The 23,712-nt window shown below is 34.0% G+C and overlaps 1 protein-coding gene across 1 annotated transcript in view; it reads left to right on the top strand.

Moving 5' to 3' along the window:
* LOC138708683 (octopamine receptor beta-1R-like) overlaps window positions 1-23,712 on the top strand; it is a 60,171-nt gene that overhangs the window by 23,249 nt on the left and 13,210 nt on the right. The window contains exon 2 of the mRNA XM_069838770.1: window positions 22,441-22,668. Coding sequence (XP_069694871.1) covers window positions 22,441-22,668 — 228 coding nt within the window. The remainder of the gene's footprint in view (window positions 1-22,440; window positions 22,669-23,712) is intronic.

Consider the following 23,712-nt stretch of genomic DNA (forward strand, 5'->3'; position numbering starts at 1 on the left):
TATATTGCCCAATAAAACCCCATTTAATAAGGTTATGAAATCTGTGCACACACTTATATTGGATCTTATGACTAGAACCGAGCAGAATTTATATGAAAAATATATGTTACATAAAAAAAGTTCTGAAACTTATATGCGAGAGTGATGTTCTTTGAAGATTACTTCTGGTTGACTATTTTTATATGCATTTGATCGGGTGTATAAACGCATATTCTCACAGAGAAAATTTTATATGTATATTTTCATTTTTGTAGAAGACACTGTACTGCAGTGATGTCAACGAGAGCACAAACGTGCTCATAGCCCGTATGCGCTGATCAGAGCATGTAAGGCACGCAGGTACAAGTCACTGGTGAACAAAAGGGTTGTACACTACACATTGACGAAGAAGTTATACAGTAAGTTTCAGGCTGACTAGACTCTTGACTTCTTATGTAAGTGAAAGATGAGGTGATGCTCTTTGTTGGTTTGTGGTCACTTTGCTCACTCCTTTTTCCATCGCTACTGCCTGCAGAATAGATTTATTGGAACCCGTGAGCGCTTGGTAGCACGTAGAGTCCTTCACGTGCTCTGACCTTGACATCCTTGCTGTACTGTATATTTGTACTGGAATTTTCCATTTTCAAAGTTCAGATTCATAAAGAAAGCGGCAAAGATAGTGACATGTTCCTCTGGTTGAACTTTGAACTGTATGTCTTCGATAAACTTCATATTATACCCTTACTGCGATTATGGGGATTTGCCACTGGCAGGTAGAGACTTTAGAGCAGGCCTGCACAAACAGCGCTCAACGAGCGCGCGCGCTCCTTCGGAGCGGGCGAGCGGTGTTTACCGCTCGCCGAAACGGAGAGGAAGATACGTCAGAATGATAAAGACTTGCTGTAGGTAGAGGAGAGGGAAACGACCACTCAGTTATCTAGTGGAGTGCAGTGTTTAGGCCTATTCTCAGTAACTGTTTCACGTTGCTTACCTACTGCTACACTACAGTATGGAGGAATCTAAAAGACGGAACATAACATTTAACATTTAACGATTTACAGCTCGAACTTATTGATCTTCAATGTGACCTAAGGGCTAAAGATCGTTTGAATAATACTACTAGCCTGGTTGAATTTTACAAGACTAAACATTATCAATAATATCCACGACTACACAGGCTGGCTGTGAAAATGATTGCTATGTTTGGCTCAACATTTATATTTGTGAGCAACTGTTTTCTATAATCAATTTTAATAAAGCCAGACATCGAACATCTGTAACTGATGTTTCATTATGATCAGTAGGCTACTGTTCCTTTCAGCTGCCAACAGCATAAAACGTCGTTTTGATGTACTGATAAATAAAAATATAACAACATAATATTGTACATTTAAGTAGCTATAGAATTTCTATTACTTCTGTAAAATAAATATTTCTTTATTAATTAATAATAGTCTAAGATAGTTTTGCAAACACTGAACGGAAATTCAGTTCATAAGCACTCGTAATAGTAATTCCTTTCGTGTTTATTTTTTACGAGATCCACCCCTTCTTCCAGTCCACCCTTATACAGAGCGCAGCTAATATCTGCATTCCGCTCATGAGCTGTGAGCCGGCTCGGAGAGCGCAAACCTTGTGCAGGCCTGGTTTAGAGCATTTTAGCGGAATTTACTTATTTTATGGTAATTTAGCGAAATTTACACTTACCATCTTCAGCATGTACTTGTTAGTTCCGATTATCATTTTGCCTACTGTTACAAGAATATATTAGCACGCTGTACTAATGCTAGCTTAGTAACAACAACTGTAACAAACCATTAAGTACGAGAAAAATTCGTACCGGCACCGGGAATCGAACCCAGGACCTCTCAGCTGAGAGGTCCTGGGTTCGATTCCCGGTACCGGTACGAATTTTTCTCGTACTTAATGGTATAAAAACAAACTGACTAGTCATACTAGTCGAGCAAAATATAATGAGGTGGGCGAGACCTCATTCATATTTGATACATTATATTAACTGTAACAAAATCTATCGTTCTTCATGTAACACATACAGTCTAATAAATTAGTCTATGAACAACATATTTTATTCGCAATGCGCCGCAAGGTCATCGGTACATGAAATTACTGATCCTGCTATAGCTCGACCAACTACAAAAAGACCTTCGACTTTTCCAATACTCACGTGGCCATGGAGGGGGAGACGTCATCACTATACGAGCAGCTCGTTAGGCCGGGTTACACTAGTCGGACTCCAACTATGGTAGACAGTGACACTGCCCCTTCCTTCAAAACGTTTTTATCAAGTTGGCCGAAACTCCCGTAGCTTTCTTGTTGATGTGACAACATTACATTTCAACTTAAATTCATTTTTTTTTCTCTTTTAAGGGGTTAGGTACATCTTACAGCAGTAAAATGTTGGAAATATTCAACATTTTTTCCTCCATTACTGTATCGTGTACAATAATGAAAATTAGTATGTGTAAAACACTGTCCTGCTATATGAAAAAATATGTATATTTTTACGATTAAAAAAAATTATTTACTTTTTTTTTTTTCAAAATACATTTCACTGTGCAGTGATGAAGCATTTCCCACATAATTCAAAAACTATCCAACATTCTGTGATGAAATTGTTTGTGTATTCATGTATGTTATATCTACAATATGATGCAAGATCACTTCTCTATCTTTGATAGATTGTCTGATAAAATATAAATTAATTTAAAAAAATAGTCAAGTAATTATCAGTACTTTCTTCTAAAACAAAATAAAAAATTATTTATTAAGGGATGTAGTTAAAATGACACTAGGGGGGAAATTAAACGCAGAATAAATATGGGAAATGCCTGTTATTATTCGGTTGAGAAGCTTTTGTCATCTAGTCTGCTGTCAAAAAATCTGAAAGTTAGAATTTATAAAACAGTTATATTACCGGTTGTTCTGCATGGCTGTGAAACTTGGACTCTCACTTTGAGAGAGGAACAGAGATTGAGGGTTTTTGAGAATAAGGTTCTTAGGAAAATATTTGGGGCTAAGAGGGATGAAGTTACAGGAGAATGGAGAAAGTTACACAACGCAGAGCTGCACGCATTGTATCCTTCACCTGACATAATTAGGAACATTAAATCCAGACGTTTGAGATGGGCAGGGCATGTAGCACGTATGGACGAATCCAGAAATGCACATAGAGTGTTAGTTGGGAGACCAGAGGGGAAAAGACCTTTAGGAAGGCCGAGACGTAGATGGGAAGATAATATTAAAATGGATTTGAGAGAGGTGGGATATGATGGTAGGGACTGGATTAATCTTGCTCAGGATAGGGACCAATGGCGGGCTTATGTGAGGGCGGCAATGAACCTCCGGGTTCCTTAAAAGCCAGTAAGTAAGTAAGTAAGTAGTTAAAAGAGCATGATATTGTAAACATGAGTTTCAGTAATAAAATAAAAGACAGAGAACATGAAAAAGTTAACAAGTGTATGAATGATGAGGGAAACACTTCATCACTGCACAGTGAACTGCCACTATTTTGAATTTGTAAAAAAAAAAAAGTATAAATAATGTTTTTAAATTGTAAAAATATTTTTTTTTAATATTGCAGAAGGACAGTGTTTTACACATACCAATTTTTATCATTGTACAAGATACAGTAGGCCTAATGGAGGAAAAAATGTTGAATATTTCCAAAAAATTCACTGCTGTAAGCTGTACCTAATCCCTTAAATACTTCGCAACGTTATAAATAATTTTATGCGCGTCACTTTCCAAAAGCCTGCCGCGCACATTTGGTTTCCCTTCCATTATTATAAATTACAATCTGTTTTAACTATACACAATACGTCGAAATGGAATATTAATAATTGATTGAAAAGTGACAGATTGGACGCGGACACGAGTGCTTTTTCGAATAGTTCAGAACGTACTCGCTGAGAGACGTCGATCAGGGAGCGCATCTACAACACAACAGATCCCCCACTATGACAACCTGCGCACGAACGAACACTGGTTTGCGGCGCAGGTTTTAATGTCAATGGTCGGGCTATAAGCATTTTTAGAAAATAAGAGATAGCCTACTTCTCATTTTTTATAAAGACGCGCTACTGACTTGCCGTTGGGCCACAAAAATCATCTCACTCGTCGAATGTCTCCATCCCTGTTTTCATATTATTTCAAACTCACTTTCTTACGAGCGTCAGCATCAAATTCAGAGTTACAAGCACAGAAAAGTCAGCAGAACCCGGAAATTAACAATGCTGTCCGAGGACACAATTTATTGAGCTATATGCCGTTAAATGAACATTGAATAGTGATGACCTGCAATTCTGATCAATAGAAAAAAAGTGACAGGGGATTTATGATGTCCCTTGGATTGAGTGAAACGTTTTTATGCTTGGTATCCAATTTTAGTTTAGGTCAGAATGGATTTAAGGATTAAATAAAAACTACCACATCCTATCAAATAGTTGGATCATGTGGTGATACGTACCGTGTGGAATGACACAATGAAGCAATGAATGAAGAGGGAATGGAAGGAGGATTTTAAGCTAACGCGGGCCTGCAAGGGAATTTCAGGCTGTAAGGAAGAAACTAAGAGAGCTCCAATCCTTTTGTCCACTTGTCTCACTTCAATTTCACCGTTCCGCTTAGTCATTCATTCATTCATTTACTTATTTATTTATTTATGTATTTATTTATTTATTCATCCATCTATTTATTTATCCTGCCATATATTTATCCATCCATCTATTTATCCATCCATCTATTTATCCAGCCATCTATTTATTTACTTATTTATTTATTTACTTATTTATATATTTTCTTATTTATTTATTTACTTATCTATTTATTTATCCATCTATGTATTTATTTATCCATCTATTTATTTATTCATCCATCCATTTATTCATCCATCCATTTATTTATCCAGCCATCTATTTATCCATCCATCTATTTATCCATCCATCTATTTATCCATCCATTTATTTATTTATTTACTTATTTATTTATTTACTTATTTATATATTTTCTTATTTATTTATTTACTTATCTACATATTTTCTTATTTATTTATTTACTTATCTATTTATTTATCCATCTACTTATTTACTCATCTATTTATTTATTTATCCATCTATTTAATTATTCATCTATTTATTTATCCATCCATCTATTTATCCATCCATCTATTTATCCACCCATCTATTTATCCATCCATCTATTTATTTATTTACTTATTTATTTATTTATTTACTTATTTACATATTTTCTTATTTACTTATTTACATATTTTATTTATTTATTTGTCTATTTATTTATCCATCCATCTATTTATCCATCCATCTATTTATCCATCCATCTATTTATCCACCCATCTATTTATCCATCCATCTATTTATTTATTTACTTATTTATTTATTTATTTACTTATTTACATATTTTCTTATTTACTTATTTACATATTTTATTTATGTATTTATTTGTCTATTTATTTATCCATCCATCTATTTATCCATCCATCTATTTATCCACCCATCTATTTATTTATTTACTTATTTATTTACTTATTTACATATTTTCTTATTTACTTATTTACATATTTTATTTATTTATTTGTCTATTTATTTATCCATCCATCTATTTATTTATTTATTCATCTATTTATTTAATTATCCATCTATTTATCCATCCATCGATTTATTTATATATATTTATTTATTTATTTATTTATCCATTTATTTATTTATTTACCCATTTACTTATTCATCCATGTATCCCACCATCAATTTATTTATTCATTCATTCACTCACTCATTCATTCTTCATTCACTCACTCACTCCTTAGCATTACTCATTATGGAATGTAAATAAACCCGTGGATTTAGTGTCGCAATTTAATGACACAAAATAATTCTCTGAATGAGGCAGCTGGAGCTGCATACCATTTCTCGTCCCATAAAAATACTCTGTTTTGTGAACAAATTTCCATACGAACCTACGTTTCGAAAAAAAGCTGCTTCTCGAGACACCTCTGGAAATCGCAAAGGCCTCTAACAACAAAATACTAAACATTAGAGCGTGTACAATAAACCAAAGTCTTCATTGTATTCGGACCTAGATAAAGGACGTTCTTTAAAAACACAATTTAATAAGCTACCTATTTGAACTATGTACTGTACTTTTTTCACATAGGATGTTATGATATGAGAATGATGGATATGTAGAAATGAAATCTCACAGTATTTTCTAAAACATAGGGTTTAACGAAAAATATTAAAATTTTTTAATGGCTGATCTTGCGCTTCTAGATCTTCAGAACCACCCGTGAAACATAAACATTAACAGAGTGTAAAAGATATTAACTACCAACTTTTACAAGTACTACAGTAGAGTTCACTGAAAAACTCTTAATATCTTCTTCTATCTCTCATTTCCATTTTCTTCTTCTTCTTCCTTCACGCGTTAGACATTATTGTCTGTAGCAATCTACATATTTTGTTCATGCCACCGTTTTTTTTTTTTGGGTCTTCTTATATTTCTTTCCCCTACCGGTTCATAATTCTTAAAATGAAATGGTAGTCTCTCTATGTTCATTCTTTGTACATGGTTTATCCACTTGTTTTTAGACTCTTTAGTTTTATCGTTCAGATTATATATATCTAATTCCTTTCTTTTATCTTCACTTCTTTTACGGTCTATTTTCTTATAGCCAGCAACTGCTCTTAGAAATCTCATTTCATTTGCTTCAAGTTTGCTTTTATTTTTCTCTGTCATGATCCAAGTTTCGCTCCCAAACAATAGTTAAAACTTTAGTATTGTGTCTTTTCTTGCTTTATTTTTCAAACACCTTTTATAGTGCTATTAAGATGATTAAATACTTCCATTTTTTAATTTGATCAGACTCTTTTTGGTAGAGTAAGGGAGGGTATTGTCGGATACCATTTTGATGTTTCAAAATAAAGGTAATTGAAAAAAGTTTGAACTGGAATTACTTAGTATTATAATAACCTCTTGGGGTTCCTGCAGTTTGTACATAAGTATTAGGTAATTTACATAATATGTATTTGCTGTATAACTTGCAAAAACAAAACAGAAATAATATCATCACTGACAGAATGGGAAGCTAATGTCGGATACATTAAACATTATTATGTAGGAGGTATGATAATGCATTTAAAATAATATATTGCATATCAGAAACTATTACAATAGTGTTCTGTTTAGCCAATTGATATGCAAGCCTTTTAACATCATTTCTGGTTCATCCAAAATATTTTCTCTCCATCATTAACACATAGTCAACTAGCTTCTCTTCAAGTGAAGCTGGGAGTATTGGTTTTCGTCCAAGTTTCGATTTAACGGCTTTGGTGGGCTCAGAGTTGGACCGTACATAATCAAATAATGTTGATCGAGGTACATTGAATCTTTTGGAAGCAGCAAGATAGCCCATTCTTTTCTCCCGTACTGCGACAATGGCATTTACCATCTTCAGACTTTCATTTTTTTTAGACTGAATCTCATTTTTCTTTTACTTTAGGCGTCTAAAAATATCAGAAGAAGAAACAATTCGTTACTTCATAATATTCGATTAATTAGAAAATTAATTACTTACATTAATTAAAAATACCCATGAGTAAAAATGTAGTGGTTTGTTATAGAAAACTTATAAATTGGTTTAAGGCAGCTTTTATGTAGCGAGCAGCATTGAAAGACAGCCAACAATGCCCTCGGCTAGTATCCGACATTGCCCTCGGCTAGTATCCGACATTGCCCTCAGCTAGTATCCGACATTGGCCGACTCTTCACAAACAGTAAAACAAGCCAGCTGCATGAAACATGTCGTCGATAGAATTTCTGCAATTAGAGAATTAAGAAGCCTTATCTATGGTATATCAAACAGTGCATACCATGTTGTGTAAATATAAGAATAACTTGTAACGAATAAATCACATTACTTACCCTCACAAAGTTTTTTTTTTTTTTTTTGCAGAAACGTTGAAAACACGCTATTCACACACAGTGAAGCATTCAACAGTAATGGCTATTCATGCAGATGTTCGTCTACTTGTAGAGAACGTAATGCATTATTTTCACATCAGATTGCACCATTCGATGGAAAAGAAATATGTTATCCGACATTACCAGACATATCCGACAATCCCCTCCCTTACTCTATGATATATTGCATCCTAAGTACTTAAATTCTGTAACTTTTTCCACAATATTATAAATTACAATTTTTGATCGGATGCTCTCTTTTCCATCACTTTAGTTTTACTTAGGGATACTGTCATGTTATATCCTTTTGCTATTCTATTTAATGCATGTATTGATTTCTGAAGATTATCTTCCGAATTAGATATAATAATCAGATCATCTGCAAACATTAACGTTAATACATTTCCATTTTCATGTTATGAAATACCATGTTAGTAAAATGGATAGTAACCATTTGTCAGACCAACGACTAGGCAACGTTTGGCAGCTTATATTATCAACACCCTGTATATTCGCTAGTACGAACTGGCAGGGTTAAAATTTGTTTCGAGAAGTGATATCGTGAATCCGTAGCTAGTTTAATGCAGGTCTGATGGACGAGATGTCAGTGTAATCGTCCTCGCGCATGGTTGTTAGATTGTATACTTGATGGATGGCGTTACTATGACAACGCTGTTCAGATTAATTGAGATAGAGCAGCCTGTCCTGTCCCCAGTACACTAATATACGTGGAAGTGCATTCCGACAGCACTAAATAGCTAGTTGCTCTAAGTTGTGTACAATTCGTTTGTTTATGCATGGTTAACAAGTTATTTTAAATTGATAGCCAGTCACAGAAAGTAATGGTGTTGGTTACAATATTCACTTTCACAGCCGAATATTGTGGGTTCAATGAGAGGATTTTTAAAGGGTTAGGTACAGCTTATAGTAATACAATTTCGAAAATATTCAACATTTTTTTTTCTCCATTACTATATCTTGTACAATAATAAAAATTAGTATGTGTAAAACACTGTCCTTCTGCTATATGAAAAAAATATTTTTACGATTAAGAAATAGTACATTATGCAACGAGCCTATAATGATAGTAATTAAGACGCAAGTATGTTTGTTTATGAAACGAGCGCAAGCGAGTTTCATAATTTTCATACGAGCGTCTTAATTACCATTATAGGCAAGTTTCATACGACTTTTTATGCTCGACCATATTTCTAACTTTAAATTATTCAGAAGTATACATTTTATTTGTATCTGACAGAAGATTGGAAGTGACCTTGTGCATAGCTCTTGAATTGTGAGATGTGCGCAGACGCAAAAGTATTGATTTTTTCCGAGGAACAATAATGTCATTGACCTTGATGTAATGCATAGAATGTATAACCTGGAAATTGATTTAGAATTGAAAAACGAGATGACAAATTGAATTTATTTGAATATTATTTACAATTAACGCTAATTATTATAGTAACAGAACATAACCTTCTGCGACAGTATTGGATTTCCAGCCTCCGTGACGTTCCCCTCGTTGTCTTTCGATTGCATATCCCAGAATAATCGAAAACCTGAACTTTAATGAATAGGTGTACTTTAATGACAAGCATTAAAGGACTGCTACCAGGTGTATAATTACTACATTTCGGCATGGTCGAGCATAAAAATATATATATATTTTTTTTTTTCAAAATTAAAATGGTTCCAGTTCACTGTGCAATGATCAAGCTTTTCCCTCATAATTAAAAAATTATCCAACATTCTGTGATGAAATTTTTTGTGTGTATTTATGCATATCATATCTACAATATGTTGCAAAATCACTTCTCTACCTTTGATAGATTGTCTGATAAAAAATAAATTAATTTTAAAAATTGGTCAAATATAAGTATTATCTTATAGCACAAAATAAAAATAATATATTATTTATTAAGGAATGTAGTTGAAAGAGCATGATATTGTAAACATGAGTTTCAGCAATAAAATAAAAGAGAGAGAACAAGTTTATGAGTTATGAGGGAAACTCTTCATCACTGCACAGTGAACTGCCACTATTTTGAATTTTGAAAAATATATATATAAATATTTTTTTTATCGTAAATTTTTTTTTTTTCAAATAGCAGAAGGACAGTGTTTCACACATACCAATTTTTATTATTGTACAAGATACAGTAATGGAGGAAAAAAATGTTGAATACTTCCAAAATTTTACTGCTATGCCTAATCCCTTAAGAGACAAAAGAATTCTGTAGCTTCCCTGATCTGTTGCCGCAGATTTATATGTTGCAAAAAATATTCTGTCCCATAATAAGAGTGTCCAGGGCTAAATGTACCAATTTATTCTTAATCCAGAAACAATTTCAACTCCTTTAGCTAACATCGTCACTTTTAGCACAAAATGTGTTACAGTTACTCATGAAAATTTTACCACGAATTATGCTTTTGACATTTGAAGCGTGAATTCTAGGAATCCCAGATGTCCATTTGAGTAAATTTTTCGGAGGACACAATTTTTTTAGTTGGTCATTTAACGACGCTGTATCAACTACTCGGTGACTTAGCGTCGAAGGGATTGGCAATAGCGAGATGGTATTTGGCGAGATGACCCGATGATTCGTCATAGATTACCTGATATTCGCCTTACAGTTGGGAAAACCTCGGAAAAAACCCAACTAGGTAATCAGTCCAAGCGGGAATCGAAGTCACACCCGAGCGCAACTCCGGATGGTCACGCAAGCGCCTCAGCTGAGACTTGAACGAGAATTCTCTATGAGATTGGGGAAAATCTCGGAAAAAACGAAACCAAGTAGTTAGCCCAGGAGGGAATCAAACTCACGATCTAGCGCAGGTCCAGATCGGTAGACAATCGCGTCTACCGCCTGAGTTACCTAGGTGGCTTATATTGTAAGTACCGCCTGTTCCAAACCTAAACTGACTTTCTCTATTTTGACTTCCAGAACTCTCTCTGGGACTCGCTCGACGACCGCTCACTACAAATCGTGAGCATATCTACTTTTCTGACCTTTCATGATACCATCAAAAAACATTATTTGATTTTATTTAAGGTAGGTGTCCCTGATATGGCCATGCTAAGGTTTGAGAATTTTTCTAGCCGCCATTTTGAAAAAAAATGTAAACCACTCTTTTCTTACTCGTTCTCAGTCTAATGGACTTTCTTAAAACAATTTCCTTTCCCCATAAAAATAGTCTTAATTGCCCAAAAAGTCCCAAATTCCATAAGTCTACCTAGTGGCCATATCAGGAACATGTGCACATGATATGGCCACCCTTGTTCCATGTTCTAGAAATCGTGATTGTTTTCAGTTTGATAGCGCAGTTGTGTTAAAATTAAATAATTTTGGTGTAAAATGAATAAAAATGACATTTAATAATCTTTTTTATAATTCAAAAGTGTAGTCAAAACAGGTTTTCCCATAAAAAATTAAGTTGTTTTTCTTAAAATACAAAATTTTTGCGTAATCCCAGCTATAAGGCATGTAAATTTGTCAGGTGAAAAAATAAAAGTGAATTGAACTTGATATGGCCATGGTGCATTTGATATGGCCATATCAGGAGCAGGTAAGCTTTCACGAAAATCGTTTGATTATGAATAACTCGTAAAAGATACGCCATCAACTACAACACTAATCAACAGAACATTAAAAACAGAATGGAGTACTATGGTTTTCATGAAAGAAGTCATTTAAAAACATGCATAAAACAAAGGAGACTTACCAGAGAAAAATAAGAAGAGGTCACATGAAAACCGCAAAACAGGCAACTGACGCCATATTGCTCAACCTGACTGAATGGAAAACGATCAAGTGACGTACCAGGATGCCCTTTCACTGGATGCTGCTGCAATTTAGCGGAGTTTTTGGTTAACTAACTCACAATAGGGGGGTGGCCATATCAGGAACATGGCCCTAACAGGGGCACCCACCTTACGTTTATTTATTAATTAAGTGATTTACCGCCTGTCATCGTGAACAACCTCGCTCCACATGCAAATGTCAAAGTGTAATTGAAAGAGATTCAGGTCGCCTGAGTCTGCATAAACAGCCCTACTTGCATCGAAGTTCTTCTCCACGAACAGAAATCAGTTTTCTATCATATTCAAGACGACGGTGAGCGTATCGATGTGTTCTAGTTATATACAACGCTAGAGTTTTGCATCAAGAGATTTTGACAGCTTCTCCGAGTTCGTATAAAGCTGTCAGTCAGTAAGTGAGTCAGTCAGTCCATCAGCCCAGCCAATCATTCTGTGATGAGATTTGGATACGTAATTATTCATTCTTGTTCAATAATTTGCTGGTATATGGAGAAATTCTCAACAACTTAACCTGACAGCAACGTCAGCTAAGATTATGGCTTTCGTGATATTTTTATATTGCGCAGAATTTTTCAAAAATCATTTTCGTATGTTGAAAAAATTAAAACATTCTGCCAACAGTTTCCCGGTAATATTTTTCGTGATGTATGTATTTCAATTTCACACTCCAAAGATAATATACAAAAATGTTATTTATCCATAACTCGTATATAAACTGGGCTTTCTTTTACCGTTTTTAGCAACCTAAACATCGCTATATTAAAAGCAGTAAATTAATAGTACATTATGCAAAGAGCCTATAATGGTAGTAATTAAGACGCGAGTATGTTTATGAAACGAGCGCAAGCGAGTTTCATAATTTTCATACGAGCGTCTTAATTACCATTATAGTCAAGTTTCATACGACTTTTTATGCTCGACCATATTTCTAACTTGAAATTATTCATAAGTATTCATGTTATTCTTATCTGACTGAGGAGCGGAACTGACCTTGTGCAATCTCGTAAATTGTGAGATGTGCGCAGACGCGAAAGTATTGATTTTTTCCGAGAAACAAATGACGACATTGACCTTGATATAATCTAGAGAGTAAAATGAACATTAATCATGATATAACCTTGAAACTGAATTAGACATTGAAAAACGAGATGACAAATTGAATTTATTTGAATATTATTTACAATTAACGCTAATTATTATAGTAACAGAACTGACTTTATTTCAAATATAGGTGATTTATTGATTTATTTTTGTCTTTCGATTGCATATCCGAGAATAATCGATACTTGCGCTTTCATATTGCTACAATGGTATTTTCTGATTGGTGGAACACCTGAACTTTAATGAATAGGTGTACTTTAATGAGGTCCATTAAAGGGCTGCTACCAGGTGTATAATTACTACATTTGGGCATGGTCGAGCATGAAATATTTTAAATCGCTATCTCCATGACAACCAACATATTAGCAACAATAAAATTCCTACATTAATTCATTTATAACTTCTTCACAAACAACACATTACAAAGAAAAGTCGTACAATTTGAAATTAAATTCAGATGCCTACCAGTAATGAAATTTAGATACTAGCAACGAATAAAATAATAGAGGAATATCCGGTTTCATCAATCTATGTTAAAACTTAACAAGTTTTTAGGCTACTTTAACATTGAATTTAACGAGAGTTCTGTTCCATCAACGACTGTTACTCTCAACAATGTGTTAAAGTGCATGTTAAATTAACATCAGCTTTGCCTTGTGTTAAACATTTAACATATTTTGTTACCAGTCTAAAATGGCAGTTACGAAGAATGCTTTGGACGCAAGATTACATTATTTGGATTTCCTGATCCACGTTCCTGTTAGGGAAAGAGCTGTGCGACGAAATGATTACGATAATTTGGAAAAATAAGAATTTTTTGCGAAGATGCAGATTGTCCAAAATCGTCGTCGGGAAAGTTGTTGAAGAGAGACAAGTCACAAGCCATCTATAACACTTGACAATAGAGACAGAATCACAACAATAATTCACGGTCGACTGATATACCCAAAGATCCTATACACGCTATATGACCATATGTTAAAGCGTGCATAAATAAACTTAATCGTTATAAAATATTATAATACATAATAAAATAAATATTTCGGCAACATTTATAATCCCCACAATTTGAAATACTTCACTTCTGGGTTTCGAAGTAAGACCATCACCAAACGAATTCCCTATCTCACAAAAACAAGCATGTCTCAGATGCGTCCTAGTTGCATTTCTTACATACTTAATGACTTTAGTACTTATCAACGCCTGTGGTGCACTCTGGATATTCTCTGACGAACTAAGTGTCTACACTTTTCGCCACTAGCAACATCTATGATCCACGCCCGTAGAGTCGTAGAGAATTACAGTAAGTGAAGGATCCTGTCATCTCATTTAAAAAAAATTAATAATGCTGTAGTGAATATGAATTCTTCACGTCATGATGTTTCTACCTGAACTACTACACACTCTAGAAAGAAAATAAACATAATATTTTGTTGTATGTAACTACTCCTTTTGAATTCTCAGACTCGACTGTTACTAGACTAACTTTATCATTATAAAACTAACTCAAAATATTTTTACAATGATTGAAAAATGTTCAGGGGATTTGAAAATTTTTTGTTGAAATCGGTTTTACACGATTCACCATTTGCAAACTCCCTTCGTTTTAAATCCTCATTTAATGACTCGACAATCGAAACAAGACGTGATTATTTCGAGTTCCACGCTACATTTCATACGGCGATATCGAATACATCTTTAGGATTCCATAAAATTTGAACCAACCTGAGTTAACGTGATATTCACAGTCGGAGCTAATTTATTGGGGCATGGCTAATGGAACGGATGTAACTGCGTAAGGCAGCTTTGTTACCATGGAAACCATAATTCTACTCGTCAGATCATGCGCAGAGAGAATTAACACTGCGATTCATTCCACTAACGTAAGTTTATAATATCTAGCTTTCTTAAACAAAATGTACACTGTATAGTTTGTCATCAAAACTTATTTATTTATTTATGTATGCATGTATTTATTCATTAGTTACTTATTTACTTACTTAGACACTTATTTATTTATTTATTTATTTATTTATTTATTTATTTATTTATTTATCTATTTATTCATTCATTCATTTACTTATTTACTTATTTATTTATCTATTTATTCATTCATTCACTTATTTACTTATTTATTTATTTATTTATTTATTTATTTATTTATTTATTTATTTATTTATTTATTTATTTATTTATTTATTTATTTATTTATTTATTTATTTATTTATTTATTTATTTATTTATTTATTTATTTATTTATTTTGCTAATAATTGAAACATAAAATATAATATAAACAGAAAAACTTTAGCTCGCCCCTGAAAGAGTAGAACTCGTGCTCAGGGGCGGATTCCTGAATTTAAATTAAGAAGTTCATAATACAATTTGTCTTATGTCTACTACGCAATAAGAATATATAAATTTAAACTTACAATTTTTTAATTTTTATAAAATCCATACATAACTTTTTAAATTGAATACTAGAACTATTAGAATGAACAAGATTAGGATATTTAAATAGAAATTTGTTATATATTCTTGGGCCTAAATTACTACTATGATTAAATACTGTAGCAGTGTTGCATTTTGGTTCAAACAATCTTAAAGAATTCATACCTTTTGTTTCACAACTATGAGATTACAATTCAAAATTATTTCGATTTTTATGTACGAATTTTATTAATACAATATAATAAATTTGTCTTATCTTACGAACATTAAAGCCTAAAAACAATTTTTGGGATGGAAAATCAGTAGGTTTATGAAGACATATTTTAATTATTTTATTCTGTAATAAATGAAGTAGATTAAAATTGGATTTAAATAAGGGACCTCAGCCTATAATTCCATACATAATTACCGATTGAAATAAAGTTAAGTATATTGTGTGCAATAAACTTATTGAATGAATGAGTGAATGAATGAATGAATGAATGAATGAATGAATGAATGAATGAATGAATGAATGAATGAATGAATGAATGAATGAATGAATGAAATTCATTTATTGATACACAAAATTATTATACAAACTCATGTACACAAGATCCTTCGCACGAGTCTGTAGGGCCATTCGAGCTATAACTGTGCACAGTTTGAAACTTCAAAGAAAACAAAAATAATACTACTAATAGTAAAATAGTAAAACAACAGTTATTATTATTATTTCTATCGTTATTATTAATTACCACAATTACAACTAATCTAACTTCATACCAAATTTAAAAAAAAAATAAAAATAAAATAAATATAAGATAAATAAATTTACTGACAAGTAATTCATCAATAAAACAAAATAATATATTATAAGATTCTTTAATTTTTGTTTTTTAAGTATCTTTCGATATAGGCCTAATTATTTCCAATCATTTAATTTATTTTCATATCGACTATGTTTAGACTGGTTGCCAAAAACTTTCGCATGCAAAATAATTACTGGCAACCATAAGCGCATTCGTTTATTCGCTGTCATTAAGAAACAAAAAGTTGCTTTTTCATTTACAAAAAGACGAGTATTGTATTTTTTTTTTTTTTTTTTGCATTCCATGGTATTCGTACATCGCTTCACAGTTAAAATATGGAACATGTCAAAATAAATCTTAATAGTACTACATATAAAGTCTTAATTATAGCCAAAGTCTAGTTGAAATATATACAGAAGAGATTTACAATATAGTCCATTAGTACAACACAAAGGGTATTATCGCTACTTAATACTTACGTACTTACAAATGGCTTTTAAGGAACCCGAAGGTTCATTGCCGCTCTCACATAAGCCCGCCATCGGTCCCTATCCTGTGCAAGATTAATCCAGTCTCTATCATCACACCCCACCTCCCTCAAATCCTTTTTAATATTATCCTCCCATCTATGTCTCGGCCTCCATAAAGGTCTTTTTCCCTCCGGTCTCCCAACTAACACTCTATATGCATTTCTGGATTCGCCCATGCGTGCTACATGCCCTGCCCATCTCAAACGTCTGGATTTTAAGTTCCTAATCATGTTAGGTGAAGAATACAATGCGTGCAGTTCTGTGTTGTGTAACTTTCTCCATTCTCCTGTAACTTCATCCCGCTTAGCCCCAAATATTTTCCTAAGCACCTTATTCTCAAACACCCTTAACCTATGTTCCTCTCTCAGAGTGAGAGTGCAAGTTTCACAACCATACAGAAGAACCGGTAATATAACTGTTTTATAAATTCTAACTTTCAGATTTATTATCGATACTTAATACAGATATAAATATTCATACAGCGTTGTTGAATGTCATAAATTCACCTACAGAATGGAAGGCGTGAGAAATTAAGTAGATACTTCTTTAATTTGGCCCTAAATAATCTTATGTTTTGAGTTTGATATTTTATATCCATAGGAAGGCTATTTAAAAAAAAAATTTACTGTCATATAACGCAATCTTTTTTGATAGCACGATAGACTTGCCGATGGAGTAGGACTATGTGTGTCAGTTACATGAACGTCTATAACGAAAGGAACCTAGATTCAATCACAGACAAACCTTGTGAGATCTGCAGCAGCAAAGGTCATTTCGAATCAGGCAATACAATTACTATTAAGGAAGAAACACAAGACAGATGAGATACGTTCGTAGCCATGGCAACCCATGTTGTGAATATTGAATGAGCGCCGGTAAGATAATGAGCGAACGATGACATCTCAATGGGAAGGGGCTTCTGGATTCTTATTCCTCGGAGATTCGCTCAACTGATTTGTATGAGGGGTAACGAGATAACCTGATAAAACCTCCAGGAGAAGCAAATGAGCTGGCGGAATATGTATAACCTATATAGAGTTCGATTTTTTGCAGATATTATGAAATATATTTCCTTGTTCGTGCAGGTTACCAACATTTATTTTACGATTATTCACAATAAGTCGGTTTTTAAAGCAGGATTGGTGAAATATATGGTAGAACGGTTAAGGCATCGACTTCCCACTTAGAGAACCAGAGTTGAATTCCGGTACTGACGGTGTTGGTAAATACTACGCGGTACTCCCATTTAGAGTGCCATCATTCCACTATTATCCAACAAAGTACATACAAGATGATTCAGTGTATACTGGGCTGCAAAAGATATGCCGATACGACATTATATCGATTTCCAAGGACTTTAGCAAACATGGCGAGATGGAAAGCTATTTACTTGAGATTAGTTTAAAAAAAAAACATGTATAAAAATATAACTGTTACACAGCTACGTCATAATTTCGTCATTACTTTGTTACGAAAGGTAATAGAATATCTGAGGTTCTCTATTGTATCCGATAGAGCGCTCTAGTGTGGCGTGTTAAGTATCGATAGTACAACTGGCTCTAATCGATTACCACACTATGTTTTGGTCAACGAGTACAATCTACAGCAATATTATTCTAATTATTCTGTGCCCTTTGGTTTGTTCTTCTGTGGTTACAAGGCAACCATCTTCATAATATGACCACAGTCTAGTATATACAGTCGCGAAGCTGAATACGTAGTAAATATGCAAACATTTGATAGTTGCTCACCACTAGGATCGCTAATATCGCCTCATTACAGGCAATGCAAAATAGTACCGTCACAGTCTATTGTTTCTAGCACCCTCAAAACTCAAGCTTCGTGACTGTATATAGTAGACTGTGGTATGACAGTCGATACGAACAGCTGTTAGAGGGGCGGCCATTTTTCTCTACATACAACGCTTAAACAAGCGGTTTCGTGTATATAACTACTGCAAAGTAATTCCCATTGTATAGTTACAGTCTGTTTATACATCCATCGCTTATGCATGGTTTATTAGTAACGTTTTCTGTCTCAACTCTGCATAAGTCTCGTATAAAAACTATACACGGTTTATTAGTAAGACTGAATTCATTTTAAATTATTCATATACTTTTATTTTACAACATTGATAAGAATATTTAAATGTTATGTTTATTTAACGACGCTCGCAACTGCAGAGGTTATATCAGCGTCGCCGGATGTGCCGGAATTTTGTCCCGCAGGAGTTCTTTTACATGCCAGTAAATCTACTGACATGAGCCTGTCGTATTTAAGCACACTTAAATGCCATCGACCTAGCCCGGGATCGAACCCGCAACCTTGGGCATAGAAGGCCAGCTCGCCAACCAGGTCGACTTGATAAGAATATTACACGAAAATAGTGAAACTGCAGTTTATATGGTATTCCACAGCCTTCCTTATTATCCATGGATGCTACCATTGTTACAATCGATATATACGGCCAGTTTTATATTGTATTAACAAAAAAGTGTATCAATTTTATTATAAACGTAAAAATATAAAATTTTATTATAAATACAGATACAGGATTGAAATTTGAATCTAGGCTAATTTAAACATTTAACTACACATTTCTCCTTTGCATAGAATAAAAGTTTTTTTTATAAAATTCAGGTCAGTTCAGATGTATCTGTACAATTATTTTATTGAAATGTCTTCTGTATACCTCTATTTCTATTGTTTCCTAAGCGAAATCTTCGTAACACTACAGTCCAGTATATACAGTCACGAAGCTTAAGTTTATTAGGGTACTAGAAACAGTAGACTGTGCAGGTACTATTTCGGATTGTCTGTAATGAGGCGATAGTAGCGATCCTAGTGGTTAGCAACTATCTATAGATGCATGTTTACTACGTATTGAGCTTCGTGACTGTATATACTAGACTGTGATAACACGGTAATTTTTCAAATCGATAGCGACTCAACCCGGCATTTCTTTGCAGCCCAGTGTACCAATGAAATCTTCCATTAGAGTGTAGATAGATCTATAACCTATATAAATAAAAAATACATATATTTTACTTGATTATTTAACAACGCTGTATTAACTACTTGATTATTTACCGTCGATAGAATTTGCTGACTAACGAGATGGTATTTGGCGAGATGAGGCTGAGGATTCGCCATAGATTACCTGACATTCACCTTACGGTTGGAGAAAACCTCTGAAAAAAACCAGGAAATCAGTCCAAGTGGGAATTGAAACCACGCCCGAGCGCAACTCTAGATCAGTAGACAAATCCCGCTACGCCGGTAGCTTTTACATAAATAATTTTGAGGTTAGGAATGATGATGGTTGTTGTTAAGTCCATCGGATTAAATAGGGAGATATTCACAGCAGATTTTGGTAGGATGTACCAGTCCTCTCCTAACACTTAATTCATTTATTCATATTATTCTGCCTAAGGGCAAGCCTTTCATTGCAAACCCAGAATTCTCTCAGCTTTCCTATTTTCTGCCTTCCTCTTTGTCTCCTTTGTCCTTCCTTAAGGAGATTCAAGAATAATTTAAAAAGTTGTATATAAAGTGAAAATTAAAATTAAGGTGACATTCAACATTTAATTTTTTAAGGTAACATTTATTTATCTAGGCTGACGAATTTACTTCCTTGGTTTGAATTGTAAATTATTTTAAAATAGCGTGTAAGAGGGCCTTAGACTAGAAATGTTTAGTTTAAATGTAGTTCTGTTTGTAAGTATGCATAAGGGTGTAATTATTTGACTTATTTGAACTGTTGCATCAGTGAAGCGAGGTGAGTCAGTGAAGTTATGGTTTTACAGTGCAGTGAACAGTTCCGATCAGTGATAATTTATAGCGTCAATGAAATGTGTTCTATAGTGTCAGTGAAATGTGTTACAGAGTGTCGGTGAAATGTGTGCTAAAGTGTCAGTGAAATGCGTCATAGTGCCACTACAGGGAATGAGATGAGAGTAAAGTGAAAGACTATTGAAACTTATGTAGGACCTATACATAATTATGTAGGTTGTATTGTAAAATTAGGTATTTTATTTTATGTTTTATTATTATTGTGTTAAATTGTATTGTGTATTCTTCTTGTATTGTGTGTAAAATTGTATATGTGTTGTAAAATTGTATTGTGTATTGTAAATGTTATTGTATATTCGTTATCATTTTATTGTGTATTGTTAATATTGTATATACCACTGCCACCGGGTGCTTGCCCACTTGCAGTGTAAATAAATACATACATACATGAGCCATATATCTTAATGTCGTCTATCATCTGGTATCTTCTTCTGCCCCGAACTCTTCTCCCTTTCACCAATCCTTCCAGTGCATCCTTCAGTAGGCATTTCTTCTCAGCCAGTGACCTAACCAATTCCTTTTTTCTTCCTGATCAGTTTCAACATCATTATTTCTTCACCCACTCTTTCCAACACAGCTTCATTTCTTCCTCTCTCTGTTCATTTCACACGCTCCATTCTTCTCCATATCCACATTTCAAATGCTTCTAATCGCTTCTCTTCACTTCGTCGCAATGTCCATGTTTCTGCCCCGTACAATTCCATAATCCACACAAAGCACTTCACTAGCCTCTTCTTTCTTCTTCCAGAAGTCTGTAGAAGATGCTGTTTCTATTAAAAGATTCCTTTGCCATTGCTATCCTCCTTTTGACTTCCTGGCAGCAGCTCATGTCACTCCAAGTATTTGAAACTGTCCACTTGCTCTACTGCCTCATTTAGTATTCGCACGTTTATCTTCTTTATTTTTCTTCCGACAACCATGGTCTTCATCTTGTTCGCATTTATCTTCATCCTATAGTAGGATAAGTTGCTGTTAAAAGTTGCTTACTATACTGCAAACATTACAGCGAGACAACATTAAAGATGTCTTGCATCCGTGAAGTTGCCTGAAATATTTTAACGTCGTTGAAATCTGAAAACCTAAGTTCGAAGTAAAGATAATGCATTCATTGTAGCCGATATCTGAAATTTAATACCATTTTACGATAAATCTAGGCTTCGTCGGCCACTAATTCTCTACCTCTGAATATTTTTGTAGATATTAGTCATATTCTAATACGCCTACATTATTTTACTATCTGAATCATCCTGTAGATGAGAAAATTCCTACTGTCACTACATTTCGTTCACGGATCTAATGAATGATCGACGGCTAATGCAAAGTTTATCCAGCGTACAATTTGCTAATAAAATAGTCTAGCAGCCACCGGCGTACCTCAGTCGGCAAAGGCGCTTGCCTGCCAATCCAGAGATGCGCTCGGGCGCTGGTTTAATTCCCGTTTGGGCTGATTACCTGATTTGTTTTTTTTTTCGAGGTTTTCACCAAGGCGAATATCAGATAATCTATGGCGAAACCTTGGCCTCATCTCGCCAAATACCATCTTGCTATCACCAATCCTATCGACACTAAATAATGTAATAGTTAATACAGCGTCATTAAATAGCCAACTAAAAAAGTGACCTGGCTCAAAACGAGCTTTTTTAGTCTTCTTAACTCACAAACCAGAAGGAAGTAAGTCCAAAATCTCTATTTTGAGATATGGTGATATAAATGTTCCATTTTGCTTACAGTTGTATGACTTACTTCCTTTGAATATCGTAATATATTGGCAGCTCTCAATCCCTACAATTCGAGAATAGCTGACAAACATCAAAACTAGCATAAAATAGTATATGAATCAACCTAACCTGAAAAGCTATGTTTTGGCGCTTACTTTCTTTTGCTTTCTGACGCAAGTGTTGTTCTATTGTTTTGTCGCAGGAGCAAGGTGGCGGCGGCGCTGCTCAACAAGCATCTGCAGATCAACGGAATTAGCGCCGGCCTCACGTCTTTACAGCAGCCGCTCAACGGCGACGTGATGCCGGGAGTCGAACCCGTTCCCGAGCCCATCGCCACTAGCAGCAAGATGAAACGCGAGCGAAAGGCGGCGCGCACGCTCGGCATCATCATGTCGGCCTTCCTGGCCTGCTGGCTGCCCTTCTTCCTCTGGTGAGTGACCCAAGTCATCAATGTTCATTTCTGCTTATACTCAAGATAGAAGAACCTCTCGTTTGTATAATTAGGTAAACTGAAAATTCTCTCGTTCATATAGTTCAAATACGGTAAAGGATCTTTCGTTTCTATATGCTACACGAAAAAGAAATAACGTTTACTTCTATAGTTATAAATGGAATAAGAGAGAATAAAGAAGCAACTCTCATTTCCAGAGTTACATAAAAGAAAATATCTCTCATTTCCATAGTTATACAACAAAAATTATATTTGATTTCTATTGTTAGACAGGGGAAGAGGATTCTTCATGTCTATAGTAAGAGAAGAAATAAATATCTATCATACTTACAGTAAGAGAAAAAAGAAGGATGTTTTATTTACATAGTTAAAGGAAAATGATTTATTCCTATCGTGAGAGGAGAAAATCATCTTTCATTTCCATAGTTAAAGGAAGATAATTTATTTCCATCGTGAGAGAAGAGAAAATCATCTTTCATTTCCATAGTTAAAGGAAGATCATTTATTTCCATCGTGAGAGAAGAGAATATCATCTTTCATTTCCATAGTTAAAGGGAGATCATTTATTTTCATCGTGATAGAAGAGAAAATCATCTTTCATTTCCATAGTTAAAGGAAGATCATTTATTTCCAACGTGATAAAAGAGAAAATCATCTTTCATTTCCATAGTTAAAGGAAGATCATTTATTTCCATCGTGAGAGAAGAGAAAATCATCTTTCCTTTCCATAATTAAAGGAAGATCATTTATTTCCATCGTGATAGAAGAGAAAATCATCTTTCATTTCCATAGTTAAAGGAAGATCATTTATTTTCATTGTGATAAAAGAGAAAATCATCTTTCATTTCCATAGTTCAAGGAAGATCATTTATTTCCATCGTGATAAAAGAGAAAATCAACTTTCATTTCCAAAATTAAAGGAAGATCATTTATTTCCATCGTGAGAGAAGACAAAATCATCTTTCATTTCCATAATTAAAGAAAGATAATTTATCCCCATCGTGAGAGAAGAGAAAATCTTTC

Source organism: Periplaneta americana, chromosome 11 (genome assembly GCF_040183065.1).
Source record: "Periplaneta americana isolate PAMFEO1 chromosome 11, P.americana_PAMFEO1_priV1, whole genome shotgun sequence".
Lineage (NCBI taxonomy): Eukaryota > Metazoa > Arthropoda > Insecta > Blattodea > Blattidae > Periplaneta > Periplaneta americana.